Source organism: Mucor velutinosus (genome assembly GCF_035048745.1).
Source record: "Mucor velutinosus strain NIH1002 chromosome Unknown tig00001540, whole genome shotgun sequence".
Taxonomy (NCBI): Eukaryota; Fungi; Mucoromycota; class Mucoromycetes; order Mucorales; family Mucoraceae; genus Mucor; species Mucor velutinosus.
The window spans coordinates 1,316,045-1,341,710 of NW_027041893.1; the positions used below are offsets into that span (position 1 = coordinate 1,316,045).

A 25,666-nucleotide genomic window follows, 5' to 3' on the forward strand; every position below is an offset into this window, starting at 1 on the left:
ATCGCAGTTGGGTCGTACCAAAAGAGGTCTCAGCATCACATTTCGCGATAAATCGCACAGACCAATTGTTCCAAGTCCACCTGGTGGCATGCTGATCAAGAATGAAGATCGACTGTATTTTGGCCTTGAAACCAAGTCAATTGAAAATAATAAGCAACAAGATTCGGGTAACATACATGATTGGACTCAATTGTATTAACCAACTTACATCATTTATACTGCTTTCGAGCCCATTGGAGCCCATTGGAGCCATTTACAAACGACAATGCGAGTCGAGAAAGATTAATGCCAACGATACTATGCAAATCGTATCAGAATATCATAACGAAAGTCTTGGAAACTACTGATGGAAACAATTGATGTAGTTAATGAAATGGAGCTTGGGCATTTCGTATTATGCGACCCACCGCCGTTCACCCTGTTAAATCGCAATCGCAAAAGATTTTGTCCCTACTCAAATTCAGCGCGTGCATTATCAGCTACAATATATTACTTGAAACCTCTCGTCAACTGTCCTTTCACTGTACAAGCATATTGCAACAAGAAAGACACACTTTAAAGATATTCATGCATTTACAAAGCTGAGCAAGTTATACATCAATGCAGCGTCTCTAGGAAGCGTGCGCAGCTATGGCTCACCATCCCAGTTGAGCGATTCACCATCTTCCTATTCAAAGTGCTACACCTTGAAGATTGAAACAGACGCTAAAACAACCGTCTACAGTATACGTGGCCAAAATAGCGAGAATCTTGCTAGTCAGAATATTGACGAGGTTAAGCGAAGAACTGGAAGTAATACTTTGGTTTGAGTTAAATGTAGATCATTCGGCAGCATGTATAGTATCTCTTACAAAGGGGGCCTCTATTCTCATTACCACCTTGATCATGCTTAACATATTACGAAATTTGAATAAAGACGAATCAATTTGTGCGCTAACATATGTAACTTTTGTTTTTATATGCCTCAAGCACCAACTCTTTCCGTTGATTGAGATTCTTAAACAGTGTATATATCTGCAAGGCAATCTCAAATTTAATAGCAATGATCAGAAGCTCATTTTCGCTATTACTGAATCCACTTGTTCTAAACAAAAAGGCTGGGCTTAATTGCTGTACAACAAGCAAATGGCTTTATTAATGCATGTATGCATTTGTTTGTGGCTTCACTTGGTTATCGTCAAATAGAGTAGACAAGACACCTAGTAGTGATTTGCATTAGTTGAAGCGGTCATAAACATTTACAAGTCCAAACTTACTTTGCCAGTCTGATTCATTATCGAAAAACGGTGTGGCAGCAGAAGCAAACAGCGTCTGCCATGCCGTTGTAGGCAAGTTACTGGGCACAAATGGCTCTGGCTGCACTTTGGCTTGAGGCTGGTTCCAATCAGATACAATAGCGTGCACGCTCATGGGCGATGGTTGCTGTGGTTGTAAAAAGGCAGAGTTGTTGACGCCAGGCAGGGCATTGACTAGTGTGGTATTATTATTAGTACTAAAACTGGTAGTTTGAGTAGTGGTAGTAGTAGTGGTAGTAGTAGTAGGGTTGGTGTGTGTGTTGGGCGTAGCTTCATAAGTAGACTTTTCCTTTTCCACGCCAATGAGGTCCATCAGGGTTTGTATCAGCGGCAGTGCATTCTGAGGTGCATTGGTCATTTCAACGCCCATTGGTTTGATACATTCTTCGACACAGATTTTGACATATTCTCTGGATTGCTTGGCGACCTCTGGCGAACTGCTTGTACAGTTATACACATGAATAAGACTAGCTTGAAAAACGGCATAACCTACAAAATTAGAAGGTGTTACCTTACAAGAGCTCCCATCCAGCCCAAACACTCTGCTTACCAGCAAAATTCCAGCCGAAATGTACCACTTGAGTAGGCGTCAGTAACCTTGCAATGTCAATGGCATGCTTGGCGGCCTCTGTACAACGTTGACTGGCTTCATTAAATAAGTCTGGCAAAACATCTAGTTTCTCCACCATGAAGTTACGGTACAGCAGAATATTGACCACATGATAGCACACCATGAGAGGGCCTGCCTCTTGGATCTTGTTGGTCTTAATCTTGCTTTTGAACAGCGTTTCGGCTTCGAGTGGCGTAATACGTTGATGGTCTGGAAGCTGCTCCAACCAATCCGTCAGCATACGATGGATGCTCTGTACTGTATGGTAGGTTGTGATGTTCTTGTATCCCTGTGATCTAGCTTTGGGCGAATAGATTCTGCGCAACACCTCTCCTAGGATGCCTGAGAGCTTGACAAAGTTGATAAAGAGTGAGTAGTCTTTGGTGCCTTGGGGTCCGCCATTGATATGTGGTAAATCGATATCACAGTCAGCATCTGCAATAGCGAGTGGTCTCCCCATCACAGCACAAGTCCATCTATCAGTAATATACACACAGAACCACAGTCTTTTGCGTGCTTCAAACATATACTCTGTCAAGGGCAGTTTTTCCAGAGTTCTATGTAGACCGAGTTCCTGAGCCATTCGCACTGCCATGCCAGCACGCAACCAATTTCTGTAGAATGACTTATCACAGGCAGGATAAGCGCAGAGTAACACAAGTGCTTGAATAGTGGCTAATCTGGGTGTGAGGTATTCTTTCTTTACCAGATTGGTTGTATGTTCCACAAGCGTATCAAACAAATCATCTCGATCCAGTCCTGCATCCTTGAAAATGGGGTCATCCGTAGGCAATAAAATACATGTATGCGTGCAAATAGCATATATCAGAATGGTAGCGGGTGGTGGCTGTGTACGGCCTTCGTAAGCATCCATGAATGGCTCCTTGTCGATGATAGGCAGACTGGCATGATCCATTTGAAAGAACCGAGTAATCAATTCACTGACCAGCGATTTCGGTGCAATGGCTGGATTCAGGTCTAATTTGTCTGTTTCCAACTGATCTGCATGCTCTTCCAGGGTCTTGTCCCGTACAAACATAATATCGTCGTCAATGACATTGATCTTTTTGAATTTCAGCGGTCCTGGATGTTCATCGGCCTCTGCTGTAGAAGTAAGTGAAGAGGATCTTCGGCGAGAGGATTGCAATTCATCAATGTCTTCTTCTTCGGTGGAAAGAATGTTTCGTACTAGGTAATATCCAGATGAGCTACCGAGGAAGCGAACCACCTTGCTGTGCTCCACTGATTTGGGCATCTCAACAGAAGGTGATATCTCTCTCTTTACTTTTTTCTTCATGGGTGGCTGATCTGCTGCTGTTGCTGTTTGTTGGTCTTCTGGTTGCATCTTCTCTAATAAAACTTCCATGTTTCGAAGACGAGTCTCGAGACTTTCAATGTAACTACAAACAGGACCCCATGAGAATAATCCGAGAAATAAGCTTGTTGTATTACTTACCCTTTTGGTGGGCCCCTTTTCTTAGTTGTCTGTTGTTGTAACAAAAGAATTTAGTACACACACACAGTGATGTGCCATATTCACCCAAACTTACATCATTAAAGGTACATTCCCAGCCATATTGCTTGCAAGTAGTACAGCGCTGTGATTCATCAATATCACATCTATCGAGACAACAGCAAACATGTTAATCCAAGATTCCTGCCATCCAACCGCAAAATACTTGCTTGATCTTCTTTCTGCGGCAAATATCGCCTAAAGCATCATGGCATGTATTAGCACTGGTATCAAACAGCAACCAAAATCACACCTACAAGCTCTGGTAATTCTTGATCTCTTGTTGCCTGTCGCTTTGGGAGGTGTTTGTTTAGTGTCTTTTGAGTCAATATGTGTCCAATTTGTGTGTGCTGCTTGATTTTCCATCTTTATTCAATTTGTAATTACACTGAAATTTCCTACAGAGGAGAAAAAGAAGTATAATGGCTCGATGAATGATAAAAAGAACAAAAGAAAGGGAAGCAACTTGTCTAGCCACAGGGAAACGACAAAAAAAAAAGGATACAAATACAACGGTTAATACGTTCAGCCGCCAAACATAGGGCTTAAATGCCTAAATATAATTCCCGGATGAAATGGCTAGAAGACCTAGGAAAACACATGATGAGCGAAGCATTAGATAGGGCCCTTGGCATATGCGCATGCTGCCCGCCCTTCATAAGATATGCTTACTATGCACACATTCACCTTGTGCATGGTGACTTCAATTGCAGTGTGAGACACTCCAAATCATATAAACTTACGTGATATGATTCGCATTACGCTCTCCGATCCTGTCGCTTTAGCAGTGTGCTACTTCAAAATAGTTATTTGATGAATAAGGTAAATTAATTGAGCTATCCAGGCAAGCTCGATTTACGCTCAATAGTTCGATTTATGAGTAATTCTCAAGTTTATATAACTTTGGATTAATAATACACGCCTTTTTTCTAGAATGGCATTGACATTTTTATTGGCCGATTTCACTATTCTGTTGGCGTATAAATACGAGATGCATTTCATTTTTCTATGTTGGTTTATCACTATTCTTTCCCACATCTTTTCTTCATAAACAATGGTTGCCAACACTGAAATTATCTTTGCCAAAGTCCCTACTACCTATCCTGTTGAGGGCGAGCACATGATTGTCAAAAAGAGCGAAATTGATCTCGACGCTGAATTGCCTCAAGGCGCCATCCTTGTCAAGACCTTATGTTTGTCTGTCGATCCTTACATGCGTGGACGTATGAGAGATGCTAGCACCAAGTCTTACTCTCCCGCTTTCCCTCTTAATCAACCCATGAACGGTCATGTCATGGCCTCCGTTGTCAAGTCCAACAATGACAAGTTCAAGGAAGGTGATCTCGTCTATGGTATGAGCTCCTTCGCTGAATACGCTCTCATTCCTGAGCCTTACACTACTTACTTGGAGGTTCGCAATGAAGCCAAGGACTCTGGTCTTCCCCTTACCAACTATATTGGCGTTCTTGGTATGCCTGGTATGACAGCCTACGTTGGGTAAGTTTTTTCTATTCATGCGGGAAGAACATTTCCGTTATTTGAAACTCCATGACTAAACCCATTTCGTGTATTTTCAGCTTGATCAAGTTTGGTAAGCCCAAGAAGGGAGAATCTCTTTACGTCAGTGCCGGTAAGTTGTTTGGAGGGAATAGACTGTGTGTAGGAAATTCATCATTTGCGTGTCATATCATAGCTTCTGGTGCTGTTGGTCAATTGGTCGGTCAAATCGGTAAGATCCTTGGTCTCCACGTTGTCGGTTCCGCTGGTAGTGATGAAAAGGTCGAGTATCTCAAGTCCATCGGTTTCGACGGCGCTTTCAACTACAAGACCAAGGATACCAAGGAAGCTTTTGCTGAGCTCCTCCCCAACGGTATTGATATCTATTTCGAAAATGTCGGTGGCAAGATGCTCGAAGATGTCATTGCTCACGCCAACAAGTTTGCCAGAATCGTCTGTTGTGGTATGATTTCTCAATACAACACCACTGAACCTTACGGCATCCATAACCTTATTCAAGTTGTTGCCAAGTCCCTTGAAATCCGTGGTTTCATCGTTAGTGATAGCCCTGAAATGCAAGAACCTTTCAGAAGGGATATGACCAAGTGGCTTCAAGACGGTTTGAAGTACCGTGAGACTGTTGCTGAGGGTATTGAAAAGACTCCTCAAGCCTTGATTGATGTCTTGAAGGGTGTAAATTTCGGCAAGCAAGTTGTCTTGTTACAATAAGGGGAGAGAGCACCATCAGAAACCAGAATTATTGCTGTTTGTAGTAAATTTGTGTAATGAATAAACAGTTAATGTATATAGTTGACTAGGACGTTATTGCTTTAATAAAATACTAGAATATGGATATATGTTGGAGGCTTTTAGAGTTGGCATGAGGCAAGAGAAGCGATTTTGGTAAATTGTATCATGTACAATAGCAACATTCCCGTAGAGACCGTACGGTCAAAGTCTTTGAGGATTGAACGTCTAGTACGTACCTATAGCAATTTTTGACGACAAAGAAATTCGAGTAAACATATCAGCAAGTTAATCCTAAAAGAAGGCTTCCAGTAGCATGAGAAAACACAATGTAATGTACCCAGTTTTTGATGTGTTTTGTATAGTTTCGAGTATTAAGAGGTACTAGCCGATCTATCTCGCTTCGCTCGATGTCAGTGTCACCCTGCGGGCTCTCGCCGAAGACAATTCAGATCAGAGATATCAAGTAGATTTTAAACAATCAATTAATAGTAGAGAAAAGGGTATATCCGATTCAGGAGGGAGAGATGTCCATTCGCTGATGCTGCTCTTGAGATGGCGACATAAACCTGGCCATGCGTAAACGCAGGAGTGTAAGATCTACAGCTATTTCTTGAGGTATTGTCATTGCAAAGAGTATCTTTATAGGGAGAAACTCCCAAGAAAAGTATTTGCACTAAGCAATTGTCTTTTCAATTTCATGATCTCCATTTAATCAGCATCGCAATCATCATTGTCATCATCAGAAAAGCATTTAGGTCATCCAGCAGCAGCAGCAAGCCGCCGCCGAAGTTAATTCAAACTCAAGGTTTTTTTTTCTGTTCAAGATTGGACAAATTTTGTCTTTTTTTCGACTTGATTGAACTGTTTTGCAAGATTCGACTATATAAATTTGAAGATCATTCGATGCTTCCTAATACCACACCTTTCTTTCGTCTAAATTGTTTTTAGGGCCTTTTAAACCCCGAAAACAACATCATCAAGCAGTAAAGATCCAAACAAAACCGACAACAAACACAGCTACAACAAGCCAGTCAGGTCTGTCAAGCCAGCCGACACCTACCGTTACCTCCAACTCCCGTCTTACTTTAGCCAAACAGACGACAACCGGCAACCGAACCTCTAAACTTCCCGTTGCTTCTAGGAAGCGGCGTCACTCCACTATCAAAGCTACCACGGTACCTTTACGTAGATCACCGCGAAGCCAAGCACCTACTGACTTTATGGACACTATGAATATTGCAACACCCGTTGCTCCTGCCCCTACAACCGCTCCCACCAGCTCCACTATCAATATGGTCGTTGAGCCTTCCACTAATGCGATCAACCCACCTGCCTTCCTTGAAGGCATGAACCCACCTAAACCAGACGAAATCCATCAGTCTCCCCTGATGCCCACTTGGATTCAGGAGATCTATTCACGTCTTGCCTCTGTCACCACTCACTTGCAGACTCACGACTCACAACTGGAACAGAACCAAGCTTTGATCAAACAGACTCAAGAATTGATCAAAAAGAACCAGGAACTCCAACTGGCTTTGGATAAAGCTCACCACGAGATTGCGCAACTCAAGTCGGCTGCCAATCAAACCTCGACACCTCCATCTGCTACTACGCCGGTGCTCGAAAGGAGCTCCGAGGGCACCTCAGCCTCTCTATGGGCAGATATGGCTGCCAAACCACCAGCGGATGAATCAGCTCCAGCCGTTACTAAACGCAAGGAATCCAAGCCCAAGGCTTCCACTTCCACCAAACCAGCTCCCAAGGCCAAAGCCAAACGGCCATTGACTTTAGAGCAGGTTAGCCGGTTCTACTCTCTTCCCTCGACGACCCACGGTTACCAATTCCTGTACTTCACCTCTCGTGGACGTGAAGCCATCTCGAAAGTCCGTGCGGGTTTCCAGGTGCTTGGTTTATCTCAAAGCCGCATTCTTGATATCCATTACCCTACTAATAACATCATTAGTTTCTTAGTTCACAACGACTATGCCTCCACTGTCGTGGAAGCAATGGCTCAACTCCCTGACTCTCAACGGATTACCGACTTCGACCCTTGTGCACCCACCATCCTCAGGGATCCCAAGTACGCCAACCATGCTGATCCGCTCTTTTTGCAGTCTGAGGCGGCCCGCATTCACCAAGAACGATTGCTCCGCATGATTAAACGCCTCAACACTCCCAACATCAAATTGGCCGTCGCTCGCGACTTCTGCTTCAAACGTAAATGGATATCCGAGACTATGTATCAAACATTTTACCGTGAGATCTACCCTGCCAAGGCATCCAAGACTGCCTCATCTTCTTCAACGGATGATGTTAACATGGATGATGCTCCTGCTTCTCAAGATTCTACTTCCCAACCTGCTGCCTCCCCTTCCTCTATTAGCCCAGCTGACGGCGTCTCAGCCCCCTTGGTCTAATGAGTACTACTTCCTTTGAATCACCCAACTATGCGAATAATATGCCCCATTATGACACGAATACTAATTCTTTTATGCACAATCACAATCTAAATATAGCTTCCTTGAACTGCCGCAATCTCGTCAAAGCATCTACGCCCGAGATTAGCTCTGACTTCATCCGATACCTCCGTTCCTTACATTTGGACATCCTCTGTGTTCAAGAATCGCATGCAGTCGAGGCAGTTCAAGATCAACTCAATTTACAATTTCAAGCTCATGACACCTTATGGACCCAACATTGTGGTATTATTTCATTCAATCCTTTAATTCAATTACATTCGTTAGACTTAGATCTAGATCAACGCATCATTGCCTGTAAGGTTGTCCATGCCAATGCGTTGTTTCCACCCTTTACGCTCCTTAATGTTTATGCCCCAGCCCAGTACTCACCCCGAGTTCGGTTCTTCAGAGACCTACTTACGTTGCCCCTTTTCGACATTCCTTCTTCAACCTCTCGGGAATCCCTATCCTCTTTATCTACCTTGCTCGATTCTGATCCTTCCAATCTTTCTCCTATGCTTCTGATGGGCGATTTCAACTACCATGCTACCTCCTATCTGACCGACGATAGTGATGATCCGGAACTTGATACTAACAATATTACTTCAGGAGCTGCTATTCACAGACACTTCCACCGACTCATCAATACCCACCTCTTTGAATGCACTCATTCCAGGGAAGAGGGTCCTCTATTACCAACCTATCGTAGACGAACTGGTCAATCTACTATCGATTACCTTTATGCTTCTAATTTCCTATTTCAACATCTACATTCGTCTGAAATTATGTTCCTTGACTCCTCCTGGACGGATCATGCTCTACTACGGGCTCGATTTGTCTTTTCTTCGGATCGTCAGGGATCAGGCCTTTGGCGTGCTAACCCAAATCTTTCGACTAACCCATATTTCATTGACCAACTGTTTACAGCTCTTGATGACTTTTTCAATACCTTGGAGATCTCTGCCTCTATCGATATCGCCGCCTCTATTCCTCCTGCTTCCCCACAGGACAATTGGGATGCTCTCAAAACCTTGGTCCAAGAAATTGTTCGTCGAGTCAGTCGTGATAGAAGTAGTGCCTTGGGACGTCAATGCAAACGACTCCAACGTAAACGCAATCGCATCTGTCGACAATATACAGATCCTCGGATCCGCGCTCCTCTACTCTCGACTATTGAAAAGCAGATAGGTATTCTTCAACGGGAGATAGCTTCCAACTTACGATTACGTGCTGGTAAACATTGGCGCGAGCAGGGAGAAACCTCTGCCGGATACCTCAAACGTACCATTGCCACTCGTGCGGTCAAAAAGGCGATTACTAGCCTCATCAATCCAGTTACTAACTCATTATGCACTGACCCCTCTTCAATGCAGACAGCAGCCTCTAGTTTCTATGCAACATTATACTCCTGTGATGCCGTGGATTCAGCGAGTATCGACTCTCTGTGTGCCACTATTCCGGATTCTGACACCATCGCGGATGCCGATCATGATACCCTTCAGCAACCTTTCACCATTGCCGACTTATTGACTGGTACTCATCGTACCAAGTTCCAATCCAGTCCTGGTATCGACGGTTTACCTTACCCCATTCTCAACATTATCTTCAACCACCAGAAGGCCGCCCAACTTGCTGTTAAGGTGTTTAATGATGCCCTCAACCTGGGTATCTTCCCTTCCAGCTGGTTGCAAACTTGCATTTGTTTACTACCCAAGTCTGGCGACCTCTCCAACCTCAAGAATTGGCGTCCTCTTTCTTTGATTTGCTGTGATGCCAAGATCTTCACACGATTGCTTAATCAACGCCTTATGCCCTTCATGAACAAGATCATATGCCCCCAACAATCTGGATTCATGCCTGGTCGTTTTATCGGTGATAATGGTATGATTCTCAACAACACTCGTCTCATTGCTGCTGAAACTTCATCGGACAGTATTGCGCTGCTCTTGGATCAAGAGAAAGCGTATGATCGCATCCACCCTGACTACCTTCGGGCGGTGATGCAACGATTTAACCTTCCTACTAACATTATCCATTCATTAATAACCCTTCTCTTCTCTACGCAAATTCACATCAACATTAACGGCCACATATCCACCTCGTCCATCACCCAACAACGTGGTATCCGCCAAGGGGATCCCATCTCACCCCTCCTTTTCAACATTGCTTTTGATCCTTTCCTTCGTTCCATTCAACAAGATCCTCAGTTTACTGGTTTCAACCTGCATACTGAAGCTCCACCTCCTACTAATCAAACTACATCTGACGATATTTCAGTTCCTATGCAACAGTTGTTTCCGGACAATGACGGCCTTGCTGTCAGTCCTGATACTCCTGCTCCTCCAGATTCTCCCTCCTCTGCACCTCTGGCGGTAAAAATCCTGGCATATGCGGATGATACATTGGTATATCTCCATGATACGCAGGACTTTCATCGCTTGCAGACCGCCATCACCATGTATATGAAAGCTTCTAACGCATTATTGAACTATCACAAGACAGTAGCTACATCTCTCTCAGGCAATCCTTCAGCAACTTGGCAAGCCTTACTCGCAACCTATGGCATAAACGCCTGGCATGATCGAACATCCGCCACTCCCCTCATTTATCTCGGTTATCCCATCTGTTCCAGCATTACTCAACGCAATGTTGCCTTTCAAAAACTATATGATTCCATCCGAAATGCCATTGCTCTTCACTCACAACGCAACATCTCCATCCGTGGCCGTGCTACCATTCTCAATTCACTCATTTACTCCAAATTATGGCATGTTTTACGACTAACGACATTTACCAGGGCCCAGTTGCTCTCTTTACGAAGCCTGGGCACCTCCTTTATTAATTTTCGCATTTTCCCTAGACTCTCTTTTGCTACTCTCTCTTTACCTCGGTCAGCCGGCGGTTTGGGGCTCCTAGATCCTCTTTCTCAACAACAGGCTCTACAATGGTACTGGGTTTGCCCACTATTACTTCAATATCTTGTTTCTCCGGCCTTCCCCAAGTACACCACTCCTTCGCTCTCTGTTTTAACTTATACTCTTTCCTGGTGCTACTACTCCACCGTCTTCCCTCATTTCTTCTACTATCTCTTGTTTCCTTATGCTCGCCATCGGTCGTGGTTTCCTCAAAGCCCATCCCGTCGACACAGCTATCTCAATCCAATTACTAATCTTCAGTCCTGTTTGTCACTTTTCCAGATAACAGAGCGTCATAACTTATATGTTGATGCTGTTACTTGCTACTCACTTCCTCTCTATGATATTCTTTTACATTCACCACCTACTACTAATACTCTCTATTCATCTAGCTTTATACCACCGAATCTTCTCTTAGACGGCTCCAACGTTGCAAAGAAGCTTCTTGTAAGCGACATTTTCCGGTTAGATGCTGATCATCAGGTGCTTCGTGTTCGTTCTTCCTTCCAATTTGCTAGCCATCCTATTGTCTCCCAACGTGTTGCTGATTTCATCAATTCTCGTCAACTGATATTCCAACCTTTCTTTGCACAACAATGCTTCATTGCTCCCCGTCCAGCCCTAGACCCTCATCAACCTCCCTCTCTGCGGGCGTTTTGCCGTAGCATTTTCGTCCCTCCTTCTTCCTCGCCTTCGCGTAGTCGGTTGCCACTCAACAGCATCCGCTTTTTTAAAAAACTACGCAAAAACCTACCCTCTTCCTCCTCCTCTCTTTCTCCTCTCCAACCTCCTCAATGGCGCTCATTCTGGACACTCGCAATTCCCCTTGCTGCTCGCACGGTCTGGTATCGGGCTATATATGAAAAAATCCCCACCAGAGCCCTCCTACATCTACGCATTCCTGACAATCACCCTTCTCACCGCTGTATAATCTGCCCTGCCTCTCCCACGGAGGATATCACACATGCTCTGTTCTCCTGTCCTCCCAAGTTGCTGGTCTGGCGATACATGTATCACACCTATCTTTCTGCTTCTCCATCAATCTCTGATGTTGATCTGATTCATTTCTTACAACAAACTTTACTCTGTTCTTCCCCTCTTCTTGATCGTGATCCCTCTCTCTCGTTCAATGAACTCTCTATTCCTCAACTTTTCGCAACTACTCTTTTGACAATTTGGCAAGCGCATTGGCGCTGGATCTTCGACCGAACCCCGTTCATCGCTGACACCGTTCAACTTCGCCTTGCTCGCTCTCTTGCTCGTTTGGATGCCGAGTTAAATCTTGATTCGTAAGTATTCAGTTTTACCTTTTCGTTCATTCTTCTGTCACCTTTTTTTTTTTTCCAACCCATTTTCCATCCGATCCTTTGTCTCTATATCCAGTCTTTTCTATCCCTCAGCACGACATTTAAAGGACTTTAAATAAAACCTGGAGCTCGTCTTCCCTACAAAAAAAAAAAAAAAAAAAAAATGCTTCCTAATACACTCTTGGAGTACTTTTCAAGGCGCTTCCAATGATACTAAGTAGAATAAATGTTTTGAATAAACTTATTGAGCAATTCTAGAAAATAAAAAATAAGGTTTTAGGCCAAAATGTCAAAATTTTGTATACAAAGATGTTGAGTCTGTAGCGGTTGCGGACATTCAGTAACTCAGCAAGAGTCGGATCATGATTTACATTGTTTCTCACTGTCTACATTAGGACATTAGGTTCGACACAGAAGTGAATCATATAATCGATTATGATGGTCTCTGATAGTGAAGGATAATGATGGCTACAGATCGTATCATCATGGCTGATTGAACGAATCAGATCCTTCAATTGACTGATATTAGATAAACATGATACGATGTATTGACTCAGTTGAAACAACAAGATAGATTGATGATTCATCAGTAATGATCTCTTATAAATAGGATGTGTTTGAATCAGTTAATAAATCTAGAAGTTTTCGTATCTGGTTACTTTTTATAGCCTTCCTTTTTTGAAATCTATCTTAATTTGTTAATACTGTATCTTTGAATACAACATTTTTTTTAACCGTGTAATCCGGATCACTATTGATTTTATACTACAACCGTTTACTCCATTTTATCTCAAATGTCTCAAGATGGGATCCTTGGGTTTCGAAGTTTGGCAAGACCATGGCTCAACATCGTGCGGAGCAATCGTGCAAGGAATGCAATGGACACTACGGAAAGGGTCATTCGTGTGCCAACGGTGGTTCTTCTGGTCCTACGAAGACTGTTCGCATGATGACGAAGCGTCCAACAGTACAATCCATGGTGAACAAGGCTTTGGCGTCTGAGGCTGGTGCTGCCGTACTTCGGGAAAAGAGCAGGGAGATCAATGCCTGTTCCGCTGCGTCTTCGGTTGCTGCTTCTGTCGTTGCTGCTTCTGTTCCCGTGCGGGATGAAGTTAGTCCTGGTTTGTCTCCTGTTCAGGAGACTGAGAACACTGAGGTTGACTCTGATGTGGAAATGTCGGAATCAGATGGTCATACTATCACCGATGCTGAGGACCTGTGTGGTCGAGCTCAGGCTTCGATTGTTGATGGTATGGACAGTGTTTCTGTGTCTGATGTTGACTTGGTGCAGAATTTGTCTGCTCAAGAATGTAAGTTTGATGCTGTATTTAGTGCACCTCCTACATTGCGTTCCAATGCCATTTGTGTTCCAATTGTGGTACAAAATGTCATTTGTTTCGGCATCGTAGACACTGGTGCGACTTTTAGTTGCATTACTGACGAGTTTTTCGATCATCTAGGAGGTCGTACTCATTCTGGTTTTGAAGCTGCTGCTGCTGACAGTATTGTACAGTTGGCACATGAAGCGACTACCGTTCCTCGTGTTGGTTCTGTGGTCTTGAATGTTACTTATAATAAAGTTGTTAGTTCACATTCATTTGAAGTTTTTACATTTTATTCGGAAGAAAATGTACATGTGTTATTGGGAATGGATGTTCTCTCTAAGATTGGTATTGGTATTAGTGGTTTAGTGAGTCAGCATGATTTTCAGACTGGGCCCAGAAAGCCAGATCCTGTTGACGACTCGATTGAACCTAATCACCATCCATTTGGTAGTGATAAGGAACGTGCTCCTTACGTTAGGCTATTGAATGAACTGTTATTGGAGAATTCGCAAATTGACATGAGAAATACTCTGTGTAATTTGCCTGATTCTGTTATCAAGCTGGATACTAAGCCTGGCTGTGTTGCCTATCGTGCTCAATATCCACTTGCGGAGGCCTATAGGGATGCTGTTAATAAACAGATCCAAGTGTGGCTTGATGAAGGCGTTATCGAACGATCGGCGAGTCATACCCGCTTCAATCATCCGTTGTTGGTGGTGAAGAAGAAAGATTCGAATGGCAATTATGACATGTCTAAGCCTCGTGTGGTGTTAGACGTCCGTAAGTTGAATTCGATTTTGGAGGTTGATGACAAACAACAGTTGCCGTTGATTTCATCTATTCATCAGAATATTGGGAATAAAACGATTCATACTTGTCTGGATATCCATGCTTGTTTTACCAGTTTTGGATTGGATCCCTCGCAAGCTCATAAGGTTTCGTTTACTTCGCCGTTTAGCAATACTCAGTACACCTTTCGGAAGGCTGCGTACGGTATTCGTCATGTTGGTTCAGTAGTTGTTCGTACATTGCAGAATCTGTTGTCAGATCTGAATACGTCCAATGCTGCTACTCCCAATTCTACCAAGGATGACCAGTCAGTGTTCTGCTACGTTGATGATATAATCTGTAGTACCTCGGGTAGCTTGGAAAATCACTTTAAACTTGTTGCTGAAGTGATTCGTCGTTTGACAAAGGCTAATCTGGTTTTGAATCCAGAGAAGGTGGTCTTTGCTCAGAGAAGCATTTACCTTTTAGGATGGAGTGTAATTGATGGCAAGTTAGTCCCTGATGGAAGAAAACTTACCAATATCATGCAGTGGCCTCCTATTAAGACTGGTAGACAGCTTGCTTCGTTTCTGGGTCTGATGTCCTATTTCCGATCTTCTATTCCGATGTATTCTCGCTTAACGGGTGATCTCGACTCGTTGAAGCAGTGTAAAGATTTGTCGAAGGTCTGGACGGCAAGACATGACAGAACTATTGCAAATTTGAAGGATGCACTTACCAATGCGTTGGTTATGTCCACCCCTGATTTCTCATGTCGATTTCATTTAGCTACTGATGCTAGTCTCACTGCAATTGGTGGTTTGTTGTACCAAGTGATTCAGAATGAAATTCGGTATATTGGTTTGGTATCGCGTAAACTCTCTCCTTCTGAACGCAATTACGGTACTACGAAACGTGAGCTTTTGGGAATTTGTTATTCATTAGAAAAGTTTCATCGGTTTCTGTATATGAGACGGTTTACCCTGCACACGGATCACAAGAGTTTGATCTATTTGAATACGCAAGAGATTCCTAATGCGTTGATGCTTGGGTGGTGGGAGAACATCTTTTCTTACACTTTTGACATTGTTCACTTACCTGGTGTTTTGAATGTCATTCCTGATGCTTTATCTCGGCTGTATGAAGATGACGATGCTTCCGCACGCCATCTTCTGGGGGGCAGGTACTATGCTGATGGAGGTGAAAGGTTGAAGCAGAAGAGAAAGATGGGTTCTAAGTTGAAATCTACCACACCAACTGTTCAAATGAAACGTATTCCTGTTCGAATTACTCGTGCTTTACGAAAGGATACTAGTATTGGTGATGATGGCCTGGTTGATGTGAAGCATTCTTCGATGAAAGCTAGCACCTCATCAGCTGCCTCGTCAAAGCAACAACAAGAGTTAATTTTACGTACTATGAAGTTTTGCGATTATGTTACCCCACCTGCTACTGAACGAGATAATATGATTATTTCTCAACATTTGGTCGGTCATTTCGGAATCAACCATGTTGAAACTGCTATTCATCATGAAGGATTCCATTGGACTAACATTCGTAAGGATATTGAACGTATCTTGGGGGATTGTATTGAATGTAACAAGTTCAACATTGCTCGAGAAGGTTATCATCCTTTCCGAAGTGCCAAAGCTGATCAACCTTTGGATCATTGGTGTATGGATCTTGGTGATATGGGTGTCACAAGTTCATTCGGTAGCAACTTCATATTCGTAATGACGGATATTTATAGTCGATTTACGGTCATTCGCTGCATTCCAGATAAGCATGCTACTACTATCGCTCGTGAATTACTTCAGGTTTTCTCTCTTTTCGGTTGGCCAAAGATCTTGACATCTGATAGAGGAAAGGAATTCATCAATGAGGTTGTAGAAGCTATGGTCGAGATCAGTGGTATTGACAGACGTCTCTCGTTAGCATGGAACCCGTTGGGTAACAGTGTTGCGGAGAGTTGGATTAAACTTGCAAAGTCGACAACAGTTAAGTTGCTTAAAGGAAAACGTGATCAGTGGGAACACTATATTCCTTGGGTTAATTATTGTCTGAATGTCAAGTATGCTAGATTGCACAAGTCTCGTCCTTATACGATTTTGTTTAATCGCCAACCTAATGGTTTGACGGATTATTCAAAGGTAGACTTGACTCGTAGTTACGATGTAGTGGATCAGAAGAAGATTGATGAGAAGTATAGCTTCGTTCAAAATGTTCTTATTCCAGCTATCTCGAAACGTATTTTAGAGACTCAGAAGAAGGATCATGCCAATTTTGCTAAGAAGCACAAGATCATCGAGAAGCCTTATCCCGTTGGGAGTAAGGTGATGGTAGTGAATGAGAATAAGAGCAACAAGTTGGATGTTCGATATGAGGGTCCCTATTTGATCAACGGAATTACTAGCAAAGGCTCGTACGTTCTGATGGATCGTACAGGTAATCTCCTGAGTTATGATGTACCTACGCATAAATTAGTGTATAATGCTGCGGCTAATGCTACGCTAACTTCTAAAGAGGACTTCATTCGCGAACATCAAGAGGTTCAAGCGGTTATCAACCATAGAGGCTCACCGGGCAAGTGTAAATACTTGGTGCAGTGGAAAGGATTTGATGAACCTACTTGGGAACCTATTGAACATTTCAACTCTACTGAATGTATTGAATTATATTGGGGTAGAAGGAATGGTGCAAAGGCTGTTGGCAAGCGCAAGATTGCTCCTGCAACAGTAAATCAGAATAAGGCTGCTACTCGTCCTCAGAAGAAACGTGGTAGACCAGCTAAGAATCGGTCTTAATGGCTGAATGGTATGATGTCTGATCTAGTCTTTTTACCTTATTGTATATTTTTGTCCTTTCAGAGGTTTTTAAAGGTTTTTTAATGACGGATGCTGCCCATATCATTTTGATTGAATATTGTATATATATTGTATTTGTATGTTATCTAATATCGTTATTTATGATGTGCTGTAATTAGAGATTATGGTATGTAACAATGGTATATCCTGATCCTGGTTGGGGGCTGTTGAGTCTGTAGCGGTTGCGGACATTCAGTAACTCAGCAAGAGTCGGATCATGATTTACATTGTTTCTCACTGTCTACATTAGGACATTAGGTTCGACACAGAAGTGAATCATATAATCGATTATGATGGTCTCTGATAGTGAAGGATAATGATGGCTACAGATCGTATCATCATGGCTGATTGAACGAATCAGATCCTTCAATTGACTGATATTAGATAAACATGATACGATGTATTGACTCAGTTGAAACAACAAGATAGATTGATGATTCATCAGTAATGATCTCTTATAAATAGGATGTGTTTGAATCAGTTAATAAATCTAGAAGTTTTCGTATCTGGTTACTTTTTATAGCCTTCCTTTTTTGAAATCTATCTTAATTTGTTAATACTGTATCTTTGAATACAACAAAAGACCTCATAAAAGTGGTTTCAGAGGTTGCTTTGGATCGATAGAAACATTTTGATCCAATACATATCATAGTAAAAGTCTTCATTTTCAAGGTAAAAAATGCGATCGTTTGATTTTCGTCAAAAACCATGAGGGGTACCTCATGCCTTTTGGTCAATTTTTGGCCATGTTTTTTTTGGGTCTCCAAAACGTTGAGCAAAGGTGTCAGGAAGTTACTACTACTCAAGTATAATTGTTTGGCGTCATCCCGGTGGCTCAGAAAGGCATACATGTCAAGATATGAAGGCTTGAAATCTGTCCAGTTTGGTTGTATCTTTGCTGTGTAGCTTTTATTTACGCTGCATGAATCACATCTTTGGTAGTTAAAATCTTCTGGAAGGGAATTTCTACAGTCTGTGCAACTTCTAATTCAAATAGGAGGCATATTAATTTTGGTAAAGCTAATTCATGCAAATTTTGACGCGTTATGTTGTTGGTAAGCTTATTAATAATGAAAATAAAAAACTGAATTTGTTGTGGGATTGCCCCTTCGCTTCGCTATGGTAAAACCGCCTCATAGGTCAAAATTGCCATATGTTGAATTATATGCGTTATGTTCTTGGTGGATGGGCTTAATTGAGTCTTGGTTAATGGTGATATTACCTTGGTGTACTTGTTGATGGACGGGCTAAGTCGTCTCGGATGATGGTGCATTTTCTTTAGCGTTACTGCTTGCTGTATGCTCTGTACAATGTACTTGAAAGTCATTACCGCCAATGGAATGGCTAAGACACGATAGGCAAGTATGACGAGTTTCATTTGCATCATCTTCCTGTTTAAGGTACTTGAAGGTGTTTGTGTATTTGCGCCTTGTTTGGTTCTGGCGGATTGGAAAAATCAAATCATGGTGATTAGTAATGTGTAAATGAAGATAGCTAGGAGCGACACCCTTTTGAACAGACATAAAATGGAGCAGATGCCATGAAGCAAGCACAAACGCTCTGTATATGGAGTATAAACCATACGCTTTCTGCACTAGCTAGAAACACTTGTTCTAGTTAATTATGCCATGCGCTTAATGTCTTTTCGTTGCTAATTCTTACCAGTTGTCCTCAACATTATTACTTTAAAAACATGGCGTTTAACCCATTTGAATGAACATCCCTGGAGCATTTTCCCGCTTTTAATATATTTGCTAGGCATAACAATGAGAGGAAGAGCTCTTCTGCAGCCCTTTTCAAATAGATACTCACGTATATTAGCAAATGACAGCGTTTTAACAGATTTTGCCGCATTCGTAATCCCCATCCCATTAATGTACATTTTTTTGACCTTCCTCCACTAGCCTGTGAGGATCCTCTATATTTGTATCATGTGTACGTAGACAGCATACTAGCAATACCTCTTACTACACGAAATTATGAAAAACACAGGGTGACTTGTGTGCATTTGTGCCGCGATTTCTCGAGTTAGAGTCCGGTTTAGACCGCCAGAATAGCACCAAACAATTGCTCTCGACTAGGACCAACTTCCTAAAGCTTTTACTGGATTTTTTTAGGATTGCCAAAAATCGACCAAAAACCATGAGGGATACCTCATAGATTTCATCAAAAATCAAACGATTGCGTTTTTGACCACAAGAATAAAGACTTTTCCTATGATATATATTAGATCAAAATGTTCCTCTCGATCCAAAGAAGCCCCTAAAACTTTGTTTATGAGAACTTTGTATGTAAAATCTCAATATTTTGGCTATAAACCTCATTTCATGTTTTCATAAATTGCTCAGTAGATTTACTCAAAATATTTATTATAGATAGTAGCATTATATGCATCTTGAAAAGTACTCCAGGAAAGCTTAATGAAGCATAACGTGATTGATACTTTTCACATAGTCGAGTCTGATAAAATTGATCGAACAGATCGATTTTGAACAGATTTTAACCAATGTAAATCAGAAATAGTTAAGCGGAGAGTCAATTATTTTTGGCTGGGAAAGTCGAATGCCATCTTTATTATAGAGACAATAGACACTCTCGAAGCTTTCAGAAAGGATGTTGTGAATTGAATAGCACTATCACTAAGCTTGACTACTTTCCTTTGCTCTTGTTATGTGTATTTATATCTGACAGAGCCAACACGCTTGGAGATTCACCGAAATGTTTGTATATCCAACGACTCCCTTTTAAGGTTTTAAAATGTCTAGCGACTTCAAATCTTCTATTATGTTGTGATGAAGGGGAAATGGATTGGATTGCTCTAAGCAACCGTCTATGTTATTGAAAAAGAGATGGGGAAAAAGAGGTAAATAATGCAAATATGTATACAACTAGAATGATTTAGAATTGCAGCATCCTTTTGTTACAGGTTTTTCGGTGATGCCATCGTTGATTTCATTCCATCCATTGCTAGGACCACACGTGCAGAAGGTACTTGTCAGATCTACTACTTCCTCTGAGATACGCTGCACTTCTTGCTTCATGATTGCTGTCATGTCATCTCCTTTTCTGTAGGCGTCTAATTTGTCTTGAAGATCTCTGGGTAGCGAGGTGTATAACATGCGTGGTGATCCCAGGACAAACAAGGTAGCAAATGCAGCATTGCAATCGAGACGGGTATAAGACAGGTTTTCTCTGTTGGGATACAAAGCGTCCATAACGACTGGGTACAGGGGCGATTTTGTAGTATCAAAGAGGAGTTCGTTGATGTATTCTTCGGCTTTGTTGGGTGTAGTGGCGTTGAAGGAAGCAAGTGATTGATTAGCGAGAATCGATGTGTATTCCTTGGGCACATTGCGAAGTACAAGCGAAACGACATGCTGTAGGGTTCTGGGCTTTTCTAACCACATGTTCTCTGGAATACGCTGACAGAAGGATTTGGCAAGTGTCGACCAATTCAGCTTAGCTTTATCCTCATTAGGTTGTGCAGTGAATACTGGCTTGGTTGATGGTTGTTGCTTTGGTCCTTTTATAGTTGAACAGCCGTCTTGTTTGACAGAGCAAAGACTCAATGGAGGATGTTCAGCGTCGTAACTGAGCACAAAATAACCTCGAGGCAGGCCTGTTTCTTTATCAACAGGCTTCATGGATTCGTACAATGTTTCAATGGGACACCAGTAACTGGGGTACTTATAACGAGCTGTGTCCAGAATAAGTACTTTGCCTTCCTCTGCATTATAGGCACCAATGGGTGAGAAATGACCGTCGCCTGTTTGTCCTAATACCTTTCTTGAGAAAGAAATCACCATGAATTTGTCAGAAGTTGAGGTAATCGCCTCCACGTCCTTCTTGAATTGCTCAAAAGTGAAATCGAATGCTCTGTTGACCTGGACATCGCAATGAGATTTTGCCAAGCAGGCGAAATTGTCGAATGTAATGCCGTTCTTTTTCATATCTTCTTTAGAGGAGCAGCACTGTAAAAATTCGTCTATCATCAAATGCAGGGGTAAGTCGTCTATTCATCTCTTTTTTTTTTCTTGGGCGAGAGAGCCTACCTGAAAACCATCTCCAATTACCCTTCCATCTTCGCTTGGGATCCACTTCCAATGCATTCAACACCATGGCCACTACACACAGCGATTAGCATTGACACAAGAGAAGGATGACTGATCACTCTATGATACTTACATGAGCTTGGTCCACAATAGGCAGGCTCTGATTGCGTAGTAAAATTACCAGTAAGAGGAAAGAACCCCTCTGCATGGCCATCGTCCATGGCCTCTCTAAACAGCCTTTTACCCCCAGGAGAGGCAAATCGAACAAGTGTTGCAGGTAATTCTCTTTGGTAAAATGTGTTTTTCAAATCGTCTGTAGCTGTGCTTGGAGCTGATACACCGAGGAGATCTTGAAATGCAGCAGTTACTGAAGCTGTGGATGTTGTTGTTGAAGACGGTGGCATATCCATTGAAGTTTCCATAGCTGCTTCCGTTTGAGTTCCTATGCTGCGGCTCAAGATGGGCTGTTGTATCGAAGGAAGGACTCGCTTCTCAACTAATTGATAAGAAGGAGGTATCTTAAAGTGAGTGCGGTATCGAAGCCATTGAACTGGTTTAATTCTAAGCATTTTCGTTCAAAGGGAAAAGAATTAAAAATTGCAATAGCGAGGGGTTTAGCCCTTAAATGCTGGCAGAGGAGTTTCATCACCTTACGGACAAATGAAAAGCAAGAATATGTGACCAGAAATGTAACTCACCAGAGGTAATCAGATTCTAGCTTGGATCTTGGCATTTCTTCTCTCTTCTTTGTGGATCATACCGCTCAAAAAAAAAAAGGCTAAAGTCGGCCAAGGGTTTGAAGACTACTAGGCCTATCGATGCTCGATGGTGCTTGGACAACTCGTATGGTTTAACGTTCAAGAAACTTCGGGAAGATTTCGACTCGTTGGAACAGCGTGCATCCGAACCTAGATGTAATGCGTATGTACTATCCACTTGGCACATCTACAACCTATGAACTGCTTCTGCGCACAGAGAGACGAGATATTTCATAGCAGCTGGAACATGTAGTAACTTCCAGAGCTCATGCTTTTGTTCTGATTAGTATCCAATTCCACATTGTCACGAACAGAACTCGTCAAGTGATCTTTCCATTTCTCTTTTCGTCGTGCAATAATGTGATAGTTTATTAGTGTTGTAAGAATATAGAGAGTGTTTGTATCTACATGACGACGCAGCAAGAGTTGGTCTTCTTGGCTGTCTTGTAAAACATCTTGGATTGGCTGGAGAGTGCTTCTGATCTATCGACAAGAGAATCCAACTAGTCGATATAACATGCGTTTTGAGTGTCTGATTATATATCATTCCCGTCCGCTCAGCAATGCTTACCTTTTCACCACGTTGAAGAACTGAATCAATAGTTTTATGCTACGTACAGTTCCATGTTAACAAACATACTTTTTTTTTTTTCAATGTAAACACATCAACAGCCTACCAAAATTGCAGTGGTCTCATCCAACTCTTTTTGAACCTTCATGATAGTATCTGCTTGCTGAGGATCTTGATATTTCTGCAAATAACCCAACAGTTCAGGATATTCAAGTGTATCTGCCTTTCTCCAGACATCAACAGGGAATTTAACGAGGAACTCATCCATTATCTTGTTCAGTAAAGAGAATGCGACTCTACTGGGATATTCTTTGTCGCTGATAATCATACCAGCAATACCTTGAGGATGAGCATAGACATGTGCAACATTATCTAGCACAGAGCTGTTGGTATTTCATCAAAGCACTCTAGTACCATCCACTTACTTTCACTTTCTACGCTTTGACGTTGACCAGCTGGGGTGCGTTCTGCAATAGTAGCAGCAGAAAAGTTCATGAATTCTTGTACGCTATATATATATATATATATATACTATAAGCACAACCAAACACACCCACACAAGAAACAGACAGCTTACCTGCCACGTTGGAAATAGCCAAAGCTTGATAAATCAAACTGGGAGGTCAAGATCTTGGCTTTGTCGGCATCTTTGCGTAGGATTAAGATGGAATACAACTTCATTTCAGGTAGTTTAGATACAAATAAAGAAAGAAAAAGGAAAAAGAAACGTAATTTAGTTTCCCACTTTCTTGTTTGGAACAAAACGTTCATTGCGGTTGTTCAATGAGGTTGATCTACATGAAATCAAGATCATGTAGTAAAGCTTCACTCAAGTAGCTCAAGGAGCAATGCTGTTGGTTATAGACAGCTGCAATAAGAGCTGTTCGTAGCTACACCTGCTTGTATTTCAGGCTGAAGGCACAGCAGCTTGGATGCTCAATGCTGGTGAATTTATGAATGACATGGATTTGGCGCTGCCATCACCAAAAGATTGAATTACATATGGATGCTTGGATGAGGCGCATTGAATTATCTGTCTATGAGCTCTCTTCAATAACGAGTCTGCCATGTGAAAATCTTGGCAGTTAAGAATGAACATTCAGACATTTAGATTCATCAAGGCTTAAAGCAGCAGTCCAGCCATGTCGACGTAGAGCATTGATTTGAGTCGGATGATTTCAAACACGTCTCTTCTTTATCTCATATCATCCTTCAACAACCATGTCTGTTATAAAAACTAGATGTCCAAACTTGTCCGATGTAAGCATACAAATATATCTAACGATAGATGGCTTGCTCACAGTTGCTTTAGTTGTCCAAAATGCTGGGGCCCATTGACGGTGTCAGCTCAAAAAAGGTGAGTAGAGCAAGCATTTTAACAAATAATTACCGTTGATGAACAATAATACAATAGCCAACAAAACCACTATGTGATAATATATTCGACGTACAACGAAGCGAGCTATTTGAAGTGCTGGAGAGCTTGAGACATAGTTTTTGGAACGACAATATAGCTACTGAACCAGCACCTACACCAGTTCAACGGCCCCAATTTGCTGCTCCTGTGGAGGAATCGCCAATGTCACCCTCTAAACGTGTTCGAGAATCTGATGATGATGATTACAATGACGACTATAATAATATGAGCGAGAGTGAGACTAGGCCCTCCATAGTATCAAAGAAGCGCGCACGATTAACCACACCACAAGGTACACATCACAACCAAATGTATCAATCACTTGCTAATATCTTTTGTTGCCATTAGCCGTTGAAGCATCTCCGTTACGAAAGCAAAAGCCAGCAAACCGACGCACTCCACCATCTACCAGTTCATTACGAGCATACACATCACTATGGCAAGCCAAGCAAACACTCATCAGAAAGATCAAAAGCGTGCATTGTCAAGAGTCAGACGTAATAACTGCATTGACGCAATTCTATGAAACAAAACCGAACGACCAATGTCGACACATATCAATCTATCTGCTGCCTGTAGCTGAGGCAATGCGTCGAAAAGGAATTGTGGATGCGCTCCAGAAGTGGGCGTGATTTCGTCTAATCCCAGTTTAATATACCATTGCCATTCAATGCTTCACTTGACAATCAATGAATAAATGTAAATTATAGGCATTTCATGCAAAATTCAAAGAGTACGCTCTTTGAAGCATACATCCATGATGGACATAACTAACCCGGTTGATCTACTTTGATCTACCAAGCATCTTGTCAAAAATCTATATTTTAACCACAAGATAAGATTCGGAAATCCAGGTGAAAGAGTCACTGGCTTGTATCACTGCAACACACATCATTCTGTCTAAGGATCATGATTCTAATTTAGTGCGAATTTCATTTGATGAATATACACCGACATGTCCTGCCATTAGTTCGATCTTCATGATTGAGCTACAGATGATGATGGAGAGCTTGTATCTACCGAGTGCCCACGCATTTTATGCTGAAGACTAGTAAATCGTTCTCATTTCAAAGGGATGCTTTGATGGCTGAGGTTCATTTGATTTCAGGGGCAACGCTTCTAATGCTGTCTGCCATTGAGACTTGGCAATCTACACATCATTGACTTGTAGTATTAGTGAGACTATGCTCGATCTAAGCACAATATAAGTGCTCCTCTATCACAGTGGTTTGTCCAGGATAACGATGAAAAAAAAAAAAAAAAAACTAGATGTGATACGGGTAAAGAGGCTCCTCGTTGTCATTGAGTTGCACAAGATTTTTAAATTAAAATCAGAGATGATAAGCTTTCAAATAAAGAAATCCACAATGTACCGTTGGTTGCTTTGCCTATCTCTTAAAAGTTTAAAGCCATCAAATTGAAGCGTGTGGGGCCTATATTTCCATCTCATACTACACTATATGTTTCAATGTACCCAATTGCAACCAACCTGAGTTTAATCAATGTTGGATTTGCACACCAAAAACAAACCTTAAATGTTACAAGCAGACCAACAATGACTCACA

The 25,666-nt window shown here is 42.0% G+C and overlaps 8 protein-coding genes across 8 annotated transcripts; 5 read left to right on the forward strand and 3 right to left on the reverse strand.

The window, feature by feature from the left end:
* Positions 1-1,134: 1,134 nt before the first annotated feature.
* ATC70_004528 (uncharacterized protein) lies at positions 1,135-3,784 on the reverse strand (the record flags this gene model as incomplete). Its single annotated transcript, XM_064823830.1, has 7 exons — positions 1,135-1,199; positions 1,257-1,784; positions 1,846-3,305; positions 3,362-3,390; positions 3,456-3,525; positions 3,589-3,616; positions 3,676-3,784. 7 exons carry the CDS (start codon positions 3,782-3,784, stop codon positions 1,135-1,137), a joined length of 2,289 nt encoding a protein of 762 aa, XP_064688655.1.
* A 688-nt stretch (positions 3,785-4,472) lies between these two features.
* ATC70_004529 (uncharacterized protein) lies at positions 4,473-5,644 on the forward strand (the record flags this gene model as incomplete). Its single annotated transcript, XM_064823831.1, has 3 exons — positions 4,473-4,915; positions 4,996-5,048; positions 5,112-5,644. The coding sequence occupies 3 exons, from the start codon at positions 4,473-4,475 to the stop codon at positions 5,642-5,644; spliced, it is 1,029 nt and encodes a 342-aa protein (XP_064688656.1).
* Positions 5,645-6,894: 1,250 nt separating this feature from the next.
* Positions 6,895-8,082, forward strand: ATC70_004530 (uncharacterized protein; the record flags this gene model as incomplete). The annotated part of the gene is made up of 1 exon (XM_064823832.1): positions 6,895-8,082. One exon carries the CDS (start codon positions 6,895-6,897, stop codon positions 8,080-8,082), a length of 1,188 nt encoding a protein of 395 aa, XP_064688657.1.
* A 41-nt stretch (positions 8,083-8,123) lies between these two features.
* Positions 8,124-12,332, forward strand: ATC70_004531 (uncharacterized protein; the record flags this gene model as incomplete). The annotated part of the gene is made up of 1 exon (XM_064823833.1): positions 8,124-12,332. The coding sequence occupies one exon, from the start codon at positions 8,124-8,126 to the stop codon at positions 12,330-12,332; it is 4,209 nt and encodes a 1,402-aa protein (XP_064688658.1).
* An 852-nt stretch (positions 12,333-13,184) lies between these two features.
* ATC70_004532 (uncharacterized protein) lies at positions 13,185-17,243 on the forward strand (the record flags this gene model as incomplete). Its single annotated transcript, XM_064823834.1, has 1 exon — positions 13,185-17,243. The coding sequence occupies one exon, from the start codon at positions 13,185-13,187 to the stop codon at positions 17,241-17,243; it is 4,059 nt and encodes a 1,352-aa protein (XP_064688659.1).
* Positions 17,244-20,191: 2,948 nt separating this feature from the next.
* Positions 20,192-21,924, reverse strand: ATC70_004533 (uncharacterized protein; the record flags this gene model as incomplete). The annotated part of the gene is made up of 3 exons (XM_064823835.1): positions 20,192-21,288; positions 21,356-21,427; positions 21,489-21,924. The coding sequence occupies 3 exons, from the start codon at positions 21,922-21,924 to the stop codon at positions 20,192-20,194; spliced, it is 1,605 nt and encodes a 534-aa protein (XP_064688660.1).
* Positions 21,925-22,517: 593 nt separating this feature from the next.
* Positions 22,518-23,365, reverse strand: ATC70_004534 (uncharacterized protein; the record flags this gene model as incomplete). The annotated part of the gene is made up of 5 exons (XM_064823836.1): positions 22,518-22,616; positions 22,685-22,723; positions 22,791-23,056; positions 23,110-23,192; positions 23,262-23,365. The coding sequence occupies 5 exons, from the start codon at positions 23,363-23,365 to the stop codon at positions 22,518-22,520; spliced, it is 591 nt and encodes a 196-aa protein (XP_064688661.1).
* A 640-nt stretch (positions 23,366-24,005) lies between these two features.
* On the forward strand, positions 24,006-24,733 carry ATC70_004535 (uncharacterized protein; the record flags this gene model as incomplete). The annotated part of the gene is made up of 3 exons (XM_064823837.1): positions 24,006-24,041; positions 24,099-24,393; positions 24,450-24,733. The coding sequence occupies 3 exons, from the start codon at positions 24,006-24,008 to the stop codon at positions 24,731-24,733; spliced, it is 615 nt and encodes a 204-aa protein (XP_064688662.1).
* Between the last annotated feature and the right edge of the window lie 933 nt (positions 24,734-25,666).